The sequence below is a fragment of the Colossoma macropomum genome, unplaced genomic scaffold (assembly GCF_904425465.1).
Source record: "Colossoma macropomum unplaced genomic scaffold, Colossoma_macropomum, whole genome shotgun sequence".
Classification (NCBI taxonomy): domain Eukaryota; kingdom Metazoa; phylum Chordata; class Actinopteri; order Characiformes; family Serrasalmidae; genus Colossoma; species Colossoma macropomum.
Window position 1 is genome coordinate 44,533,253 of NW_023494787.1, and position 14,212 is coordinate 44,547,464.

At 37.1% G+C, this 14,212-nt stretch overlaps 1 protein-coding gene across 1 annotated transcript in view; it reads right to left on the reverse strand.

Annotated features, from left to right (window-relative positions):
• The window catches only part of dgat1a (diacylglycerol O-acyltransferase 1a), a 35,042-nt gene extending 21,602 nt beyond the window's left edge, over positions 1-13,440 (reverse strand). The window contains exons 1-2 of the mRNA XM_036567532.1: positions 13,146-13,440; positions 9,728-9,815 (exon numbers count right to left, since the gene is read on the reverse strand). Of these exons, the coding sequence (XP_036423425.1) occupies positions 9,728-9,815; positions 13,146-13,336 (279 nt within the window). The 5' untranslated portion in view covers positions 13,337-13,440. The remainder of the gene's footprint in view (positions 1-9,727; positions 9,816-13,145) is intronic.
• Positions 13,441-14,212: the final 772 nt, after the last annotated feature.

Below are 14,212 nucleotides of genomic sequence, written 5' to 3' on the forward strand. Positions count from 1 at the left end.
AAACCCTGCAGCTGGATAAAAAAAAACAAGCAAATTAGACCAGAATGACCACAAAAACATTTAAAGATATGTAGATGCTTAAGCTGACCAAAGGTGCCATAGCTCTTAAACAACAAACTCTATGTATAAACTATATATATATATATATATATATATATATATATATAGTATATTATCATATATATATGATCCAGCTCATCAGCTTCTTATTTGTTCCACCTTAAATGGTGCTGCAGTTACACTGAGGTGTCTTAAACGTAGGACAAATTTCAAAAGTTGGTGAATAAAAAGCTTTTAGCTTACTTCAATAAATGCATTCATTTAACTCAATAAATAATCTTTAAGCAGCAAATATCTCAAACCTTTGCTTGGAAATGTAAACTGAGCAGTTAATGTGCAGCAGAGCGAAGCTATATCAGCCATTGGAGCTGCTCAAAGCGCCTCACTGCCTGATTGAATGCTGCGTCCCAAACCACACACTTCTGTACTTCACCTACTACACTAATGAGCGCACTTCTAATGGCATGTGCGCTACTATTTGCATACTATTTAGTGTGCCAATATGTGGTTTGCAAAGTGAAAATAATTACATAGCTGGGAAGTTGAGCCGTTTAGATTATAGCTCTCATCTGTCATCACTACAACCACAAATCAAATAAAATCAAGCCATGCACTCAAATACATTGTTAATGTGCTTTACAATTTTGAAAAGTGTTTAAAAACATGTTTTACTGCATTTGCTGGATCAGATATAGCTTTGTTATCTTATTACAGAGTATTGCTGAATGAACTTGAAGTTGCCAACCAAACGGCAGCAACGCGAATGTGGCGTCATTAGAATGCTATCAACTGTCATCTTTATCAGTATAATCTTGGTTTTGCATTTGAGGCCTAAACATTGTGTTAGACCTTCTTTTTTGAGCCTGTGTGTGCATGTACACTATAATTTAACATGTTTATTTCCTTACTCAGTAAAGCTTCTTCTTTTAAATTCAATAACAAATCTTACACAGTGCAGCTTTAACTATTAATGGAAGTTAATGTAAAAAAAAAAAGATTTTCTTTTCAAGTAATTTTGGAGCATTTGTTTTGGTCCATTCATTCACAAAATTTTCACACATTCTGTTAAAAAAAATACAAAAATGGAGATGCAAGTTTGTTCTGACAGTGACAACACACAGTGAAGCAAAAGCAAATGAGAGCAGTGACCTTTCATCCTATCACTAGCATTCTAAAGGGCTGTTGGGCCTGTTTTAGTAAATAGCAACAGTCAGTTTTCGGAGCCAAAATTGTTTGTGGTAGTGCAAAACGTTAGTAAATCTGATTTTGGTGCCTAATTTAGAACACTGGAATCTACACTGTATGAGTTATTATTGTGTAACTAATATTTTTAAAAGGATAACTGATTTCAAACGTTGTTACTGAAAAAGTACGATGGTAGTAAGCTAAATTAAAGTGGCGTTGGTACCATGATCACAGTGGCATGGACAGCATGCTGTGAAGGTTGCTGGACTCTCACAGCAGGCAGGCTGTATAACTCCCTCTGGGTGTGTGCCAACAAGAGGCCTGTGCTGTTTATGGTGAGTCAGAGGTCACTGGGTGAGAGAGTGGGGTAAAGGCTGATGAAGATATAAGTGGGTGATGTGGGATGAGAATACATGAGTGGGCAGGTCAGATAAGACACTTCCATTAAAAAATTGGTCACACTTCACAGCATTCGTAAGGCTGCATGACACCTATATATGACTTTTAATGACAACTAACATAACGCTGCTGTCAGAACAAAACGTTCGAATCTCCATTTTTGCCGTAATTTGAACATATTTTGACATAATTTGAAAATGCCTGTTACTCTTTATATTGTGTGTAAATTTCATGATGAATGGACCAAAAGAAACAGCCCAGAATGACTTGGAAAAAAGTCTGATTCCATTGACTTACATTAAAAGTAAAGTATGTTTTTTCTTTCCCCTGTGAAGTCATAATTTTGGAAAAACGAGGTTTTGTTCCGACAACAATGATAGACATAAAATGAACATTAACTTTTAGAAAATGAGTGAAATTCCCCCATAAGTACGTTTTTCATTCTGCTGTAAAGTAACTATGATGCTTACTTCATTGTAGCAATATCACCAACATCAGCAGTGTCATAACCTTACACCATAAAAAAAATATTATTAACTTTCACTGTTGGAACAAAAACTCATATCTCATACCCAAAACGAGAACTTTACACGCTCCTAACGTTCAATACAAGTTAATGCAACAAGATTTTTTTTACAACTAATTTTGGACTATTTCTGTAGGTCAATTCATCATGAAACTTTATGTAAAAGACAGCTGGTGTTTTCAAATTATGTAAAACATTTATACAAAATGGAGATACAAGGTTTTGTTCATGCAACAATGATGTCAATTTACCAAGACTGTGTTCAGGGTAGTTTTGGATCATTTCTATTGGGTATGAAATGTTTACACACGGTAAATGCAGCTGTCATTTGCAAATGATTTTATATAACTTCCACAATATGCTAATGCAATTCAGTGGAATGGGGGGAAACTGATCCTAGATCAGCTCTCTTACTCTAAGTCGCTTTACAAATATGGACTCATGCAAAGTGGTGGCGGATTTCCCTTATGACAGTCTGGGTGAAACAGGAAGTTCATGTGTTAACCTTTACTGTGTCATAGATCTAGAGCTCTGTTTCTGAGAAAGACATGATCTACACGCACAACTGTGTAACTGTGAGTGAAAGAGAGAGAGAGAGAGAGAGAGAGAGAGAGAGAGAGAGAGAGAGAGAGAGAGAGAATGAAAGGAAGTTGGCGATTTCTGCACAGTTGAGTGTGACAAACAGTGTAATAACACTAAGTCTCTTTAGCTTCATCCAAGTTGCTGCTTTCACAACAGAGCTCATGCTCTTAAACTGTCTGAGCAAAGCACAGTTGCACCACTCTTGTATTTCAGTTAGGGGTCATGTGGGAGACTAAAAGAACCTAAGCAAAGTTCAAGTACTCAGAGTGGTGCTTCTGGCACCAAAACAAGTGTTCTTTGCAGTGTGGAGATGGCAAGAGAAGAAGCATCATCTAAGGCTCTGAAAATGAAACTTGATGTTCGTATATTCATCGAATCCAATAAACAAATGCACATACGAGTGTGGAAAACGTCCATTTGAATGTTTGAAGCCTCTGCTGCGGCTTCTAGTATGTTCCAGGCCAAACATTATCACTACTACCAAACGGAGGGAGGAACAGGCCAGTGTTGACCATAAGCAAAACCACAACAAAAGAGTTTAGCAGCTCAGTCGTTCTAAACAAGATAATATGTTTAGTTAATAGTTAATAAGCTGGATAATAATCGGTTGACTGGTGGGAAGGAAAAAAAAAACAAGAAAATAATCATACAGAAGTTTGATTATTCAAAAATACACACAGAGAATTGGTAGGTTTTCATACTGGATAAGTAACAGAGGCTGCCTGTTCAGATGAGTTAAGAAGTGAACAGGTACAACACAGGATGCAGATGAGGACTCATGGGCTTCTTACAGTTGAATGATGTGCCAACATGTTATTTGGACCTAACAAATGTCAGCTAGAGTACTTAGCCTCGTTTGCGATACAGCCATGCCAAAGCCAGCCATGGTTTCAGGCATGTCCTTAACATTGGGCCCTTATTTACCAACCGTCCTTAAGAAGAAATTTCTTCTTAAAGCCCACTTTCACAAAGACGCAGTTTTCACAAAGATTCTGATAAAAAAAACTTATGATATTTATAAGGTAGTGAAGCGAGCTGCTAGTTTAGCTGCATGGCTAAAGCTGCTACACAGCTATCACAGCCACTCATGCCAGTCACAGACCTTTACTTTCACTACAGCTGGTGTACTAATGCTTTCAGCACACACTCTCTAGCTTATAATGGATTTGGATGTGTATAAGAGATACATCAGAAAAGGGTCTCTCTGGTTTAAACACAGTGGTGGGGTTAGGGGTGGGGGACACATGTCTCACACGCTTTTTGAAATATATGCAAGATGTTTTTTTGTGGGAGAGCATGATGGTTGTATTCACTGATGTTTTCTTATTTGGGATTTGTTCTTAGGTAAGAACAGAATCTACTCACACTCAAGAGCACAAAGGTGTAAATAGTACTGAGGTTTAAGGACACGTCATGAATCTGATGTACACTTTTTCTTAGGACCTTTCTCAAGAACAAATTTAAGGAAAAACTTAGTACTATATTAGGCCCAATGTGCCCCTGGCAATATATGCAGTGCCCCTGGCAATATATGCATAAGAGCAAAATGTAATATAATATACATACTTGTAAATACGAGTTAACTCGCCATATTTTTATGTCCTATTAAAGCACTGATATATATGTTGCACTGAACTTTTCATCTGTATATTTTCTTTGTCTTTCCTGTCGCTCTTTTATTGAGAAAAGCAGAGAGGGCCACTGACTCATGGGAAAAATAGTGGGGGAGGTCACCAACAGCCATACAAAACCCCCCAACAGAGTACAACCACACTAACTAACCCACAACAGAACACAATAAAACAATCAACAAATGCCAAAATAACCCAAAACAACCAAAAATACATGTCTTACATACTTTTTGAAATTATGCAAGATGTTTTTGTGGAGTAGCATGATGGTTATCAAAAAGGACACAGCTTATATTATTGATAATAATTTCTATTAAATCTCTGACACCAGTCATTACAAGCTTAAACAGAGGGTGACTGCATAAGTTAAAGTACACCATGCACATATTCAGCTTTGCCAAGAGTCTCTGTCAGTGTGCAGCAGAGCACTAACAGGAAACTTCACTACCTTCTGTTTGTCTCAGTATCACTTGATTGTTATTTATTTACACTAGAAAGTGTCCACATATGCAACTCCTGTTAATAATACTGTTTATTTTTGTGTTTTTATACTGACATATAAAGTACTAGATACAGAGCTGGGCAATATGACAGTGTTGATTGTTATAGTGATAAATAACACCACAATATGTCACAATATCCTTTTCTGAGTGTATCGTGGACATCGTCAGTACTGAAAGAAGATGGACCAACCGCATACTTGACTAAAAAGACAGCATAATTAATCCTGTTTACTTTGATTTAGTGCAGCCCAGTGTGTGAAATGTTAGAATCCAAATAACTGAAATCATACTTTTGATTCTATGTTTAAAATGTGGGCTTACTTATGTGAAGTCAAAAAAATATTGACATGTGTCATAAAAAACTTCATGACATGACATTTTGCCATATCATCCACCTCTAATTAGTTATCATAAAAATATGCTATCTCTGCGTACTTTGTTTTATGAATGAAATCTGCAACTTTAATGTAGTGCTAGCACAGTGTGTAAGCTTCAGTGGGTCCCCACCCACTTACCAGATCAAATCAGCACTCCAACTGCAGTCATATATCCTTCTTATTGTCTTTGCAAGATGATGTAATAAATTAAATTTGGATATGGAGTTCTCTGATATCGGACTTGGATATCTCTGAAACAGTAACTTTATACTAGTAGGATAAAACCTTGTCAACTGTTATATACATTAATGTAACAAGACTTTATTCCAAGGCATTTTGGACTATTTCTCTTAGTCCATTTGTCATGAAATGTTTACACAATGTAAAAGACAATCAATGTTTAGCATCTTGAGAAATGCTAATTGGCTATTGAGCTATTTTTCAAGCAACTTATTCACTTATTTAGCCACATCTGTCAAAGAAGATACTAAACTGCAGCGCTGTGGCCTGGAGATCCTACCTAGTTTTTTCTTTTATGATTGTAGGTTATGACTAATTCAAAATGGCCAATATCAGAATACTGATTAATTTCATAATCAGTACTGAGATCTACAGATGACACAGACTCATATCTCTTCATCTCTTTACTATTCTTTTCAATTATAAAGCCATATATTGCAGTATAAGTATTCATGTGTCACCTTTGTACTTTTGTACTGAAGGTCATGCTAATGTTCTTTAATGGGAATGTGAGCTGCTTGAAAATTCTGTTAATTTCTCTAAAAATACCTGAATTATTCATATACAAGTACAGGCAAAAGTTTGGACACTTACATTTTTTTACATGTTTTGTTGATGTTCTAGGTAAAAATAAGTCAGCACATTCTCTACAGAGCAAACATCTGCAGATTTAACACTGAAAAACTGGACTTAACACTTTTAATGCTAAAGAATGAAACATATTTAGCATATTTTAGGTTTTGCTTTTTTCAATATTTTAATTTTAGCAAGTAAATAAAATTTGTGCTTTAAAATTTGCAGAAAAATGTATTATAATACATGTAATATATTCTTCTTATTTTTCTAAAGTATCTAAATCTGCCTACTGTCCTTTTGTACCTACAGTGCATGGCTTTATTTGTGTTGTAGACATCACAACCCCGATCGCCACCACTGCAAAGAAATGAGTCGGTAAGTTTGTCCACAGTGAACCGTTTCATATTAAGCCACTCTAAATGACTTTATTAACCTATGAATTATGTAGAAATTTGAAAAAAATGGAATTTCCCTTTAACTTCTGCCATGTTCTTTGACTTTGAATCCAAATTAAACCTAATAGGAAAAATGTCATATGTGCAGACTCAAACCCATCCACAGCGAATGTAAACTGAATGCAAATGTAATTTATTAGCTAAGTAATTGTGTAAGTAAGTGAATGTATTTAAATTAGACAGCAAAACAACAGTAATTACTGTAGACTTCTAAGGTTTAACAAGCCCTTCATGAGTCTAAAATGGGTGTGTTAAAGTGGGAAAAACACTAAAATATGCATTAACAGGACCAAGGTTGGAAAGCGTTCATATCTATGACAGAGCACCTGTTCACCACTCAGTCCTAATGCAGAGCAGTGTATGTGTATTTGAAGCCCATAGCTCTGCTCTGCCAGGTGGAGGGACTCCAATATTCGCCAAGGTGGGAGTTGAATAGGACAGATAAAAATAACCATTATTAACCCTGAGTGATGCCTCCCAAACGTCAACGCCAATGCCAGGTCCATGCTCAGGGTCAGGTAACAGGGAGCACTGGACTGCAGCATTGGCATCACTTATGCAGTAGGACTGGGCAATACGACAATATTTATCTTGATAAATAACATCACAATGTGCTTTTCTGATGGTCAGCACTTCTGGAACACTGAACTGCATGTTTCACTACAAAGAAAGTTTTAATTATTAAAACTAGTATTAATTATTAAAACTATAATTAGTCCTGTTTAATTGCATTTTCTGCAATGCAAAATTATTGGTATTCTTGGTTTTTGACAGTATTTTTCATGCAATGCTCCACTTTTTTGTCTATTTGATATGCACATTTTTTCATGATGCCGATTTTAAAGAGCTGAAATTTCCAATAACGGATAATCCGGATAATATTGGTCGATATTATTTTGTATGGTCAAAAATGAAACAGCCTCCAATACTTGTATTGAATAGTGATTTACTGACTGATATGTCAATAGCAAAATATCAGTTGTGACATTTAATAAGCTCCAATAAACAGGAGAAACTTATTAAGTCTTAAATGATATTCATTCAAAACAAGCCATTTATAAATAACCTTGTAAATTAACTTGAGAATGTAACCTTTGCACAAGTTCCTGAACGCAGTTTTTGTCAACAATTTACAGAGACATTAACCGTGCTTTATCTGTGGGATTTCTGTTGATACTTATGAATTTGTGAAACCTCAATATCAGCTGATTTTATCTGCTAAATGATATATCGGTCAGGCCCTAGTCCTAATTTAAGGATCACTTCATAATTCAGTGGTTGAAATGTAGAAGTTAGATTCCCGAAGCCAAAGAACACAGCAAAAGTACACGGGGAATTCCACCATTTGTTTCCAAATTTCTGTATAATTAATTGGCTGAGAAAGTCATTCATAGTGGTTTGATGTGAAATGGTTCATTGTAGAGAAACTGACCAACTCTATTTTATTAACAGTGGTGGTGATACGAACCATAAATCATGATGTCTACAACACAAATCTAACCATAAATGACCGGTGAAGCCACATGTCTTCTGAGTGTTTACATGTATATTGATAAGAGTGATAAAACTGAGATAAAATATGTTTTCTATGGGGACTATTTTGTGTTACAACACTCTGTATGTACCCTTCCTCCATGAATGGATAAAAAAATATGTTATAGACCAAAAGCTTATCTCAAAACTATCGGAAAACAATGTCTCAGACATCAGGCAGTGCAATCATAGCCATTTCTTAACACTACTTTCTGTAATGTAGCTTTTACAGGCATTAAATGCTTTGGATGTCTGGTTCCTATCACCACTACTGTGCAAAATTTTGACCTAAGTTTCTCTAGAATGGTGCTCTGACACTCTGAATGACCAAACAAAATCAGTGGAATTCTCCTTTATTAAGCCCTTCGTGGTAATTGCTACGGTTTGTTAGAGCAGAGAAAATACAAAATGTACAGTGCTGGTTACTCCGGGAGCAGGATTGGGAAACACTGCTCTGTGCCATAAAAGCCTGAAACTGTCATCATTTGATCTGCAATGACGCAGTTTATTGTCAGTTGGCTGCCAGGCGTCTGCACTGAACAAGAAATGATTTCTCTCGCACACTAGGCTAATGGCAGATAAACTGGGTCAAATCTACAGCGAGAATAGCATATTAGAAAATGATATATACAATTATGCATAATAATTGTGATCATACCTGCCAGAGAAAAAGGCCCCAAACACTTCACAACATGAATTTAAAGGCTCTTTATGGTAATGGTGGGTGATATAATGAAACCTCAATAACCATTTCTAAGCATGTAATGGGGATTGTCAGTACTTAAAGGGGAATCCCACCAATTTTTCATAATTTCTGCATAATTAAATGGTCAATATGTATTAAAGTCATTCAGAGATGTTTGATGTGAAATGTTTCTTTCTAGAGAAACTCACCAAGTCAGAATTGGTCATAGTGGTGGTAATAGGAACCAGACGTCTGAACAGTCTAATCCTTAAAACACCACACAAAGGTTTTATTCAGAATGGTTGCTGCCTGATTTTTGTTTTATTATAGCTTTAAGATGAGTTTTTGGACTAAAATGTATTTTTTAAATGATGTATGGTTGAGAGGTGCATGCCATGCATTTCAATGCAAAGTAGTCCACAAAGAAAACAAGCTTTTTTCAGACTTACAACTCTTTGACCATTACCAACATTACATATAAAAACTCAGAAGGTGCCTGTAGGTTCACTGGGGGTTTTGGATAGTAAATAAAACAGTTATGTTTGTGTTGCAGAAACTGTGACCCCTGGTTCCTATCACCACCACTGTAAAGAAATCCAGTCAGCTGGAGCCAGCCAGTTTCTCTACAATGAACCATTTACATCAAACCACTCTGAATGGTTTTGATTACATCTCAACCACCGAATTATGCAGAAAATGTTTAAAATTCGGTGGAATTCCCCTTTAAGGGGAAGTACTCACGTGTCTTATGTAAAATGTTGTATTAATTGGTTTTGCTAACATTTTTTAAATGTGGCGCTACTGTTTGCTGGTGCATCTGTGTCTATTCTAACTTATGAAACTTACTTAAGTATTATGTGCCCAAGTGATACTCTTATCCTCAGGGTGTTATTTTGCCCTCCCCTACTTTATTATCCTCCTTTTGAATGCCAGTTTAGACATCTAAACAGCTTCTAATCCATAGAGAGATCTTACCAGCATGATCACACACCAGTTGAGGATCCCTCTGTAGTTACTGTAGCCACTTTCTGAGCTGAGCAGGGACTCCTGCAGCCGATGGCAACTAAAGCAGACAGAGAGCGAGGGGTTTTAGTATAAGATCAGAGATGTTCACAATTTATTACGGACCATCTAGAATCTTGAAGGAGTCAGTTTATCCTGCAGCTCGGTCAAGAGCTGTCGATGTAGAGGAAGCTCATGTTGAAACATCTGCAGTGCAATTTGAAATTTGTCGAGAACTGATGAAATCCTGTTTGGAAAACCAAAGACATTTATTTGTATTGTGAAAACTCTGAGCAGTGCTCTGATGTTGCTCAAGTACAGCACTTGTTACATGGGGGAATGTGACAACAGAACATTTTCATCTTATCTCAGGTCAGTCTTGGGTCATCAATCTGAAAGTGTATTGATTTTGGAGAGTGTGAATAGATTGTAATCAATGATAATAATATACAATAAAGTTTAGGCTAATTTTTACAATCAAAATAAAATTCTCTGGCTACTGATAGTTTTATTGTCTGTTTACCACTGTTAATAGTTTGACCAGTCAGGGGCTGCCTGAAGTGTGGCCTGCAGGCCAAAGTTGGTCCATGAAGATGTTAGAGTTGGCCCAGAATGTTGCCCCTCATCAAACACACTTTTATACTGTATAGAATTTATTACATTTTATTTATATAAAGTAGTAATAATTTTACATAAGTATTTAAGTAACAATAAAATGTAATATAATGTTACTTTGTACATTGTTTTGTCTTTTTGGCCCTTAGTCCACTTCAGCCTCCCGAGACAAAAAAGTTTGGGCACCCCTGCTCCACTCACATTACACTGTTCATGCCATGTTTACCATATAAATAAATATATATATATATATATATATATATATATATATATATATATATATATATACAAATGCTCACACACACATTAACCTATGACTGAAGAATTTGGGAAAATATCTATTGTCATAAGTTTGGTCAAATGAAATGTTTTGTTGATTTTCCAGGTGAAAATAAGTTACACATCCTCTACAGCAGGGGTGCCCAATCCTGGTCCTGGAGAGTTCAGATCCAACACCTGGCTCTATTATTCAGAGGCCTTCATTACCTGGATCAGGTGTGATAGATTAGAGTTGGAGCTAAACTCTGCAGGGTGGGAGATCTTCAGGAATAGGATTCAGCCCTTTGTTCCACAAAGAACAAACTTCTGCACGTTTTAATCCACAATAACTGTTTACCTGCTGAATTTAACATACTGGCAATGTCGGGCAGCTGCCTAGGGCCCCCGTGAGCCAAGGGCCCCAAGAAAATACAATTAAGATATACTGTATGTGTTGTTGTTAAATATCCTATGATAACCTATTCCAAAATATCTGAAATTTGAAACCGTAGTGATTAGTTTCAGTAACTTCAGTGCAGCCTCCCCCTGGACACGGCGATAATGGACTTTCCCATGCTGTTACGTGATGATACAACTGCGATAGACATGCCAGTATTAACCGATAATCTACATTATTGGGTCCACCATGTTGAAGTTCTGATTAAGAAAATGTAAAAAAGTTACACAAGTGTAGCAAAGAAATGAAAATGAAAACAAGGGGGAAAAGCAGAAGGTTTGCTGTAAACTCCAAAAGCAGTCCTGTTTTTTCAGTCAGAGCAGAGCGCTGCTCCGGCTCAGGACATAATGCTAGGGTCAGTGTTAGTGTAGGTAACTCCAGAGGATAATTACTTGGGATAATTATTCAAAAGGTGATCCATTCAAGTTACTAATTACTTCAGTAACCTAATTAATTACTTGGTTACTAATTACTCTCAAAATGTAATTGGATTATATTAGGGCTGCTCAATTATCGATAGTAGAATCAACGATAGTAGAGCCCTTTTTGGTGCTTGTAGAACCATATATAACACATTCTCCATCAATATGAAGAACCATTTCACCATTCAAGGAGCCCTTTAAGCATTTAAAGGTTATATATAGAGCTCATGGTTCTACATAGAACCATTCCCTTCACTAAAGAACCCTTAAAGAACCATCTTTTTTGAGAGTGTGAAGCCCCAGAATCACTAAATCGGCCCCTGATTTTATGGTAGGTGAAGTTATTTTAGATTTAATATTTTTTTTTGCTCAATTATGGCAAAAATCATAATCCCGATTATTTTTTTTGGCCAATATTGAGATTATGATTATTTAACACAATGACTCACTGACTTGGGAAAAAATCGTGAATTTACTGAACTGAAATTCTGAAAAACTTGCTTTTAACAGTGGATTACCTTGTAGAAAAATTATAAAAGAAAAAATACAATAATTGTTTACCTTGATCGTCTTGTTTTCATAATCGTTGGAAGCCAAAATCGTAACTGAAATTAAAATGAATCTCACTACTCATTACTTTACTTTTATCTTACTCTGTACCAAATGATCTCACTACACTGGCAGATATTTTGCTTGTTGCAACCATAAATTTAATACCAGGCCAAATCATCTGCCAACATACTGAGATCATTTGACTTAATAAAACTACTTTAATAAAAATGTCTATAAGTTATTTAAATAATCGTATAATATTCTTACAGCAATCTCAAAATGAGAAATACTAGATATAACGACTAGACTGAAGATGATTTCACTCACCAAGATATCATTTCTACAGTACAGACAGCTGTGTCACTAATTTAAAAACGTGCATCATCCAGAGGGCCCCATTCCTGCCTTTTAAAGAAGATGGTTCTACAAGAGTTCTTTAGTAAAGAGAACGGTTCTATATAGAACCATGAACACTCAAAAGAACCATCTGCATGCTTAAATGGTTCTTCGCATGATGACATAGTTCTTCAGATTGTTGAAGAATATGTTGTATATGGTTCTATGAAGCTAGAACCATATACAACATATTCTTCTGAAAATGGTTCTATTTAACACCTTCTATTGCTGCAAACTTGACATCGTGACAACAGTAGAACCCTTTTTGGTGCTTGTAGAACCATATACAACACATTCTCCATCAATATGAAGAACCATTTCACCATTCAAGGAACGCTTTAAGCATTTAAGGGGTTTATATAGAGCTCATAGTTCTGCACAGAACCATTCCCTTCACTAAAGAACCCTTAAAGAACCATGTTTTTTGAGAGTGTAAAGCCCCAGAATCACTAAATCGACCCCTGATTTTATGGTAGGTGATGTTTTTTGTATATTTTATGATAGATAGATAGATAGATAGATAGATAGATAGATTCTCTCTGACCTGTATAAGCTTATGACCCCTAACACCTGAATGCTGTAATGAGTGGACACATGATTAGTCCTGTATGACACACAGAGTGGACGCTCTGCTACCTGTAGCCGCTGCCTGCGCACATTCACCCGCGCTCCAAACGCGCGCCCGCCTCACCTGAGTCTGTCCTTAAAGCCGTCATTGCTGCTCTTGTGTTTGCGCGCTGCCCCTGCTGCGTCCTGCTCCCCCTGTCCGTGGCTGCCCGGCTTGCTCCCGTTCGCCTGCCTCGCGCTCGTCCCCGATGCCTCACCGGAGATGGTGGTCCTCCGCCTGCGCGTGGCGGGGCCTCGCTCGTTTCGGTCTCCCATGTTTTCCTTTACGTTAGCGCAGACGGAGACATGGCAGCACTGCAGGTGCGTCTCCGGCTCTCCGGCGGCCGCTCGCTGAGCTGATCTTTAACATCTGCGGGAGCGTCAGAGAAAAAAAAGACACGAGGGGGCGTTCACCATAGTCGAGCAGCAGATGCTGCGCAAATGTTGCGCAGATGCGTGTGAGGATGAAGGACGCAGGGTCGTTTCTTGCTAGGACCCCCGAGGCCCTACCAACATGTAGTTTGATTTAAAAAATAACGTTTGTTAAGCTTCAACTTTGAAATTAAACTTTCAAAATTCATGACATGTTAATTATTATTCCATTCTCATATATAATAATATGCAATATGGTATGCAGGGTGTGGGGGGACCCCCGAGATGTTGCTTAGGGCCCCCCAAATGTTTAGAAATGGCTCTGGGCGGAAGGAACTATTTTTTGCACTCACTCACTCATTCACTCACTCACTTCCTGATTCACTCTCTCTTTCACTAAATTATTTACTTATGTATTTATTTACTGATTTACTCTCTCATTGTCTAGTTTACTTACTCACTCACTCATTTACTCAGTTTTTCACTTACTATTTCACTCAATCACACACTCATTCACTCACTCACTTGGTCGCTCACTCTTTTATTCACTCACTTGCTCAGCTGCTCGCTTAGTTGCTTACTCATTCACTCACTCACTCACTCACTCATTCACTCACTCACTCATTCACTCACTCACTTGGTCGCTCACTCTTTTATTCACTCATTTGCTCAGCTGCTCGCTTAGTTGCTCACTCACTCATTCACTCAATCACTCACTTACTCACTCATTCACTCACTCATTCACTCAATCACTCACTCACTCACTCATTCACTCACTCA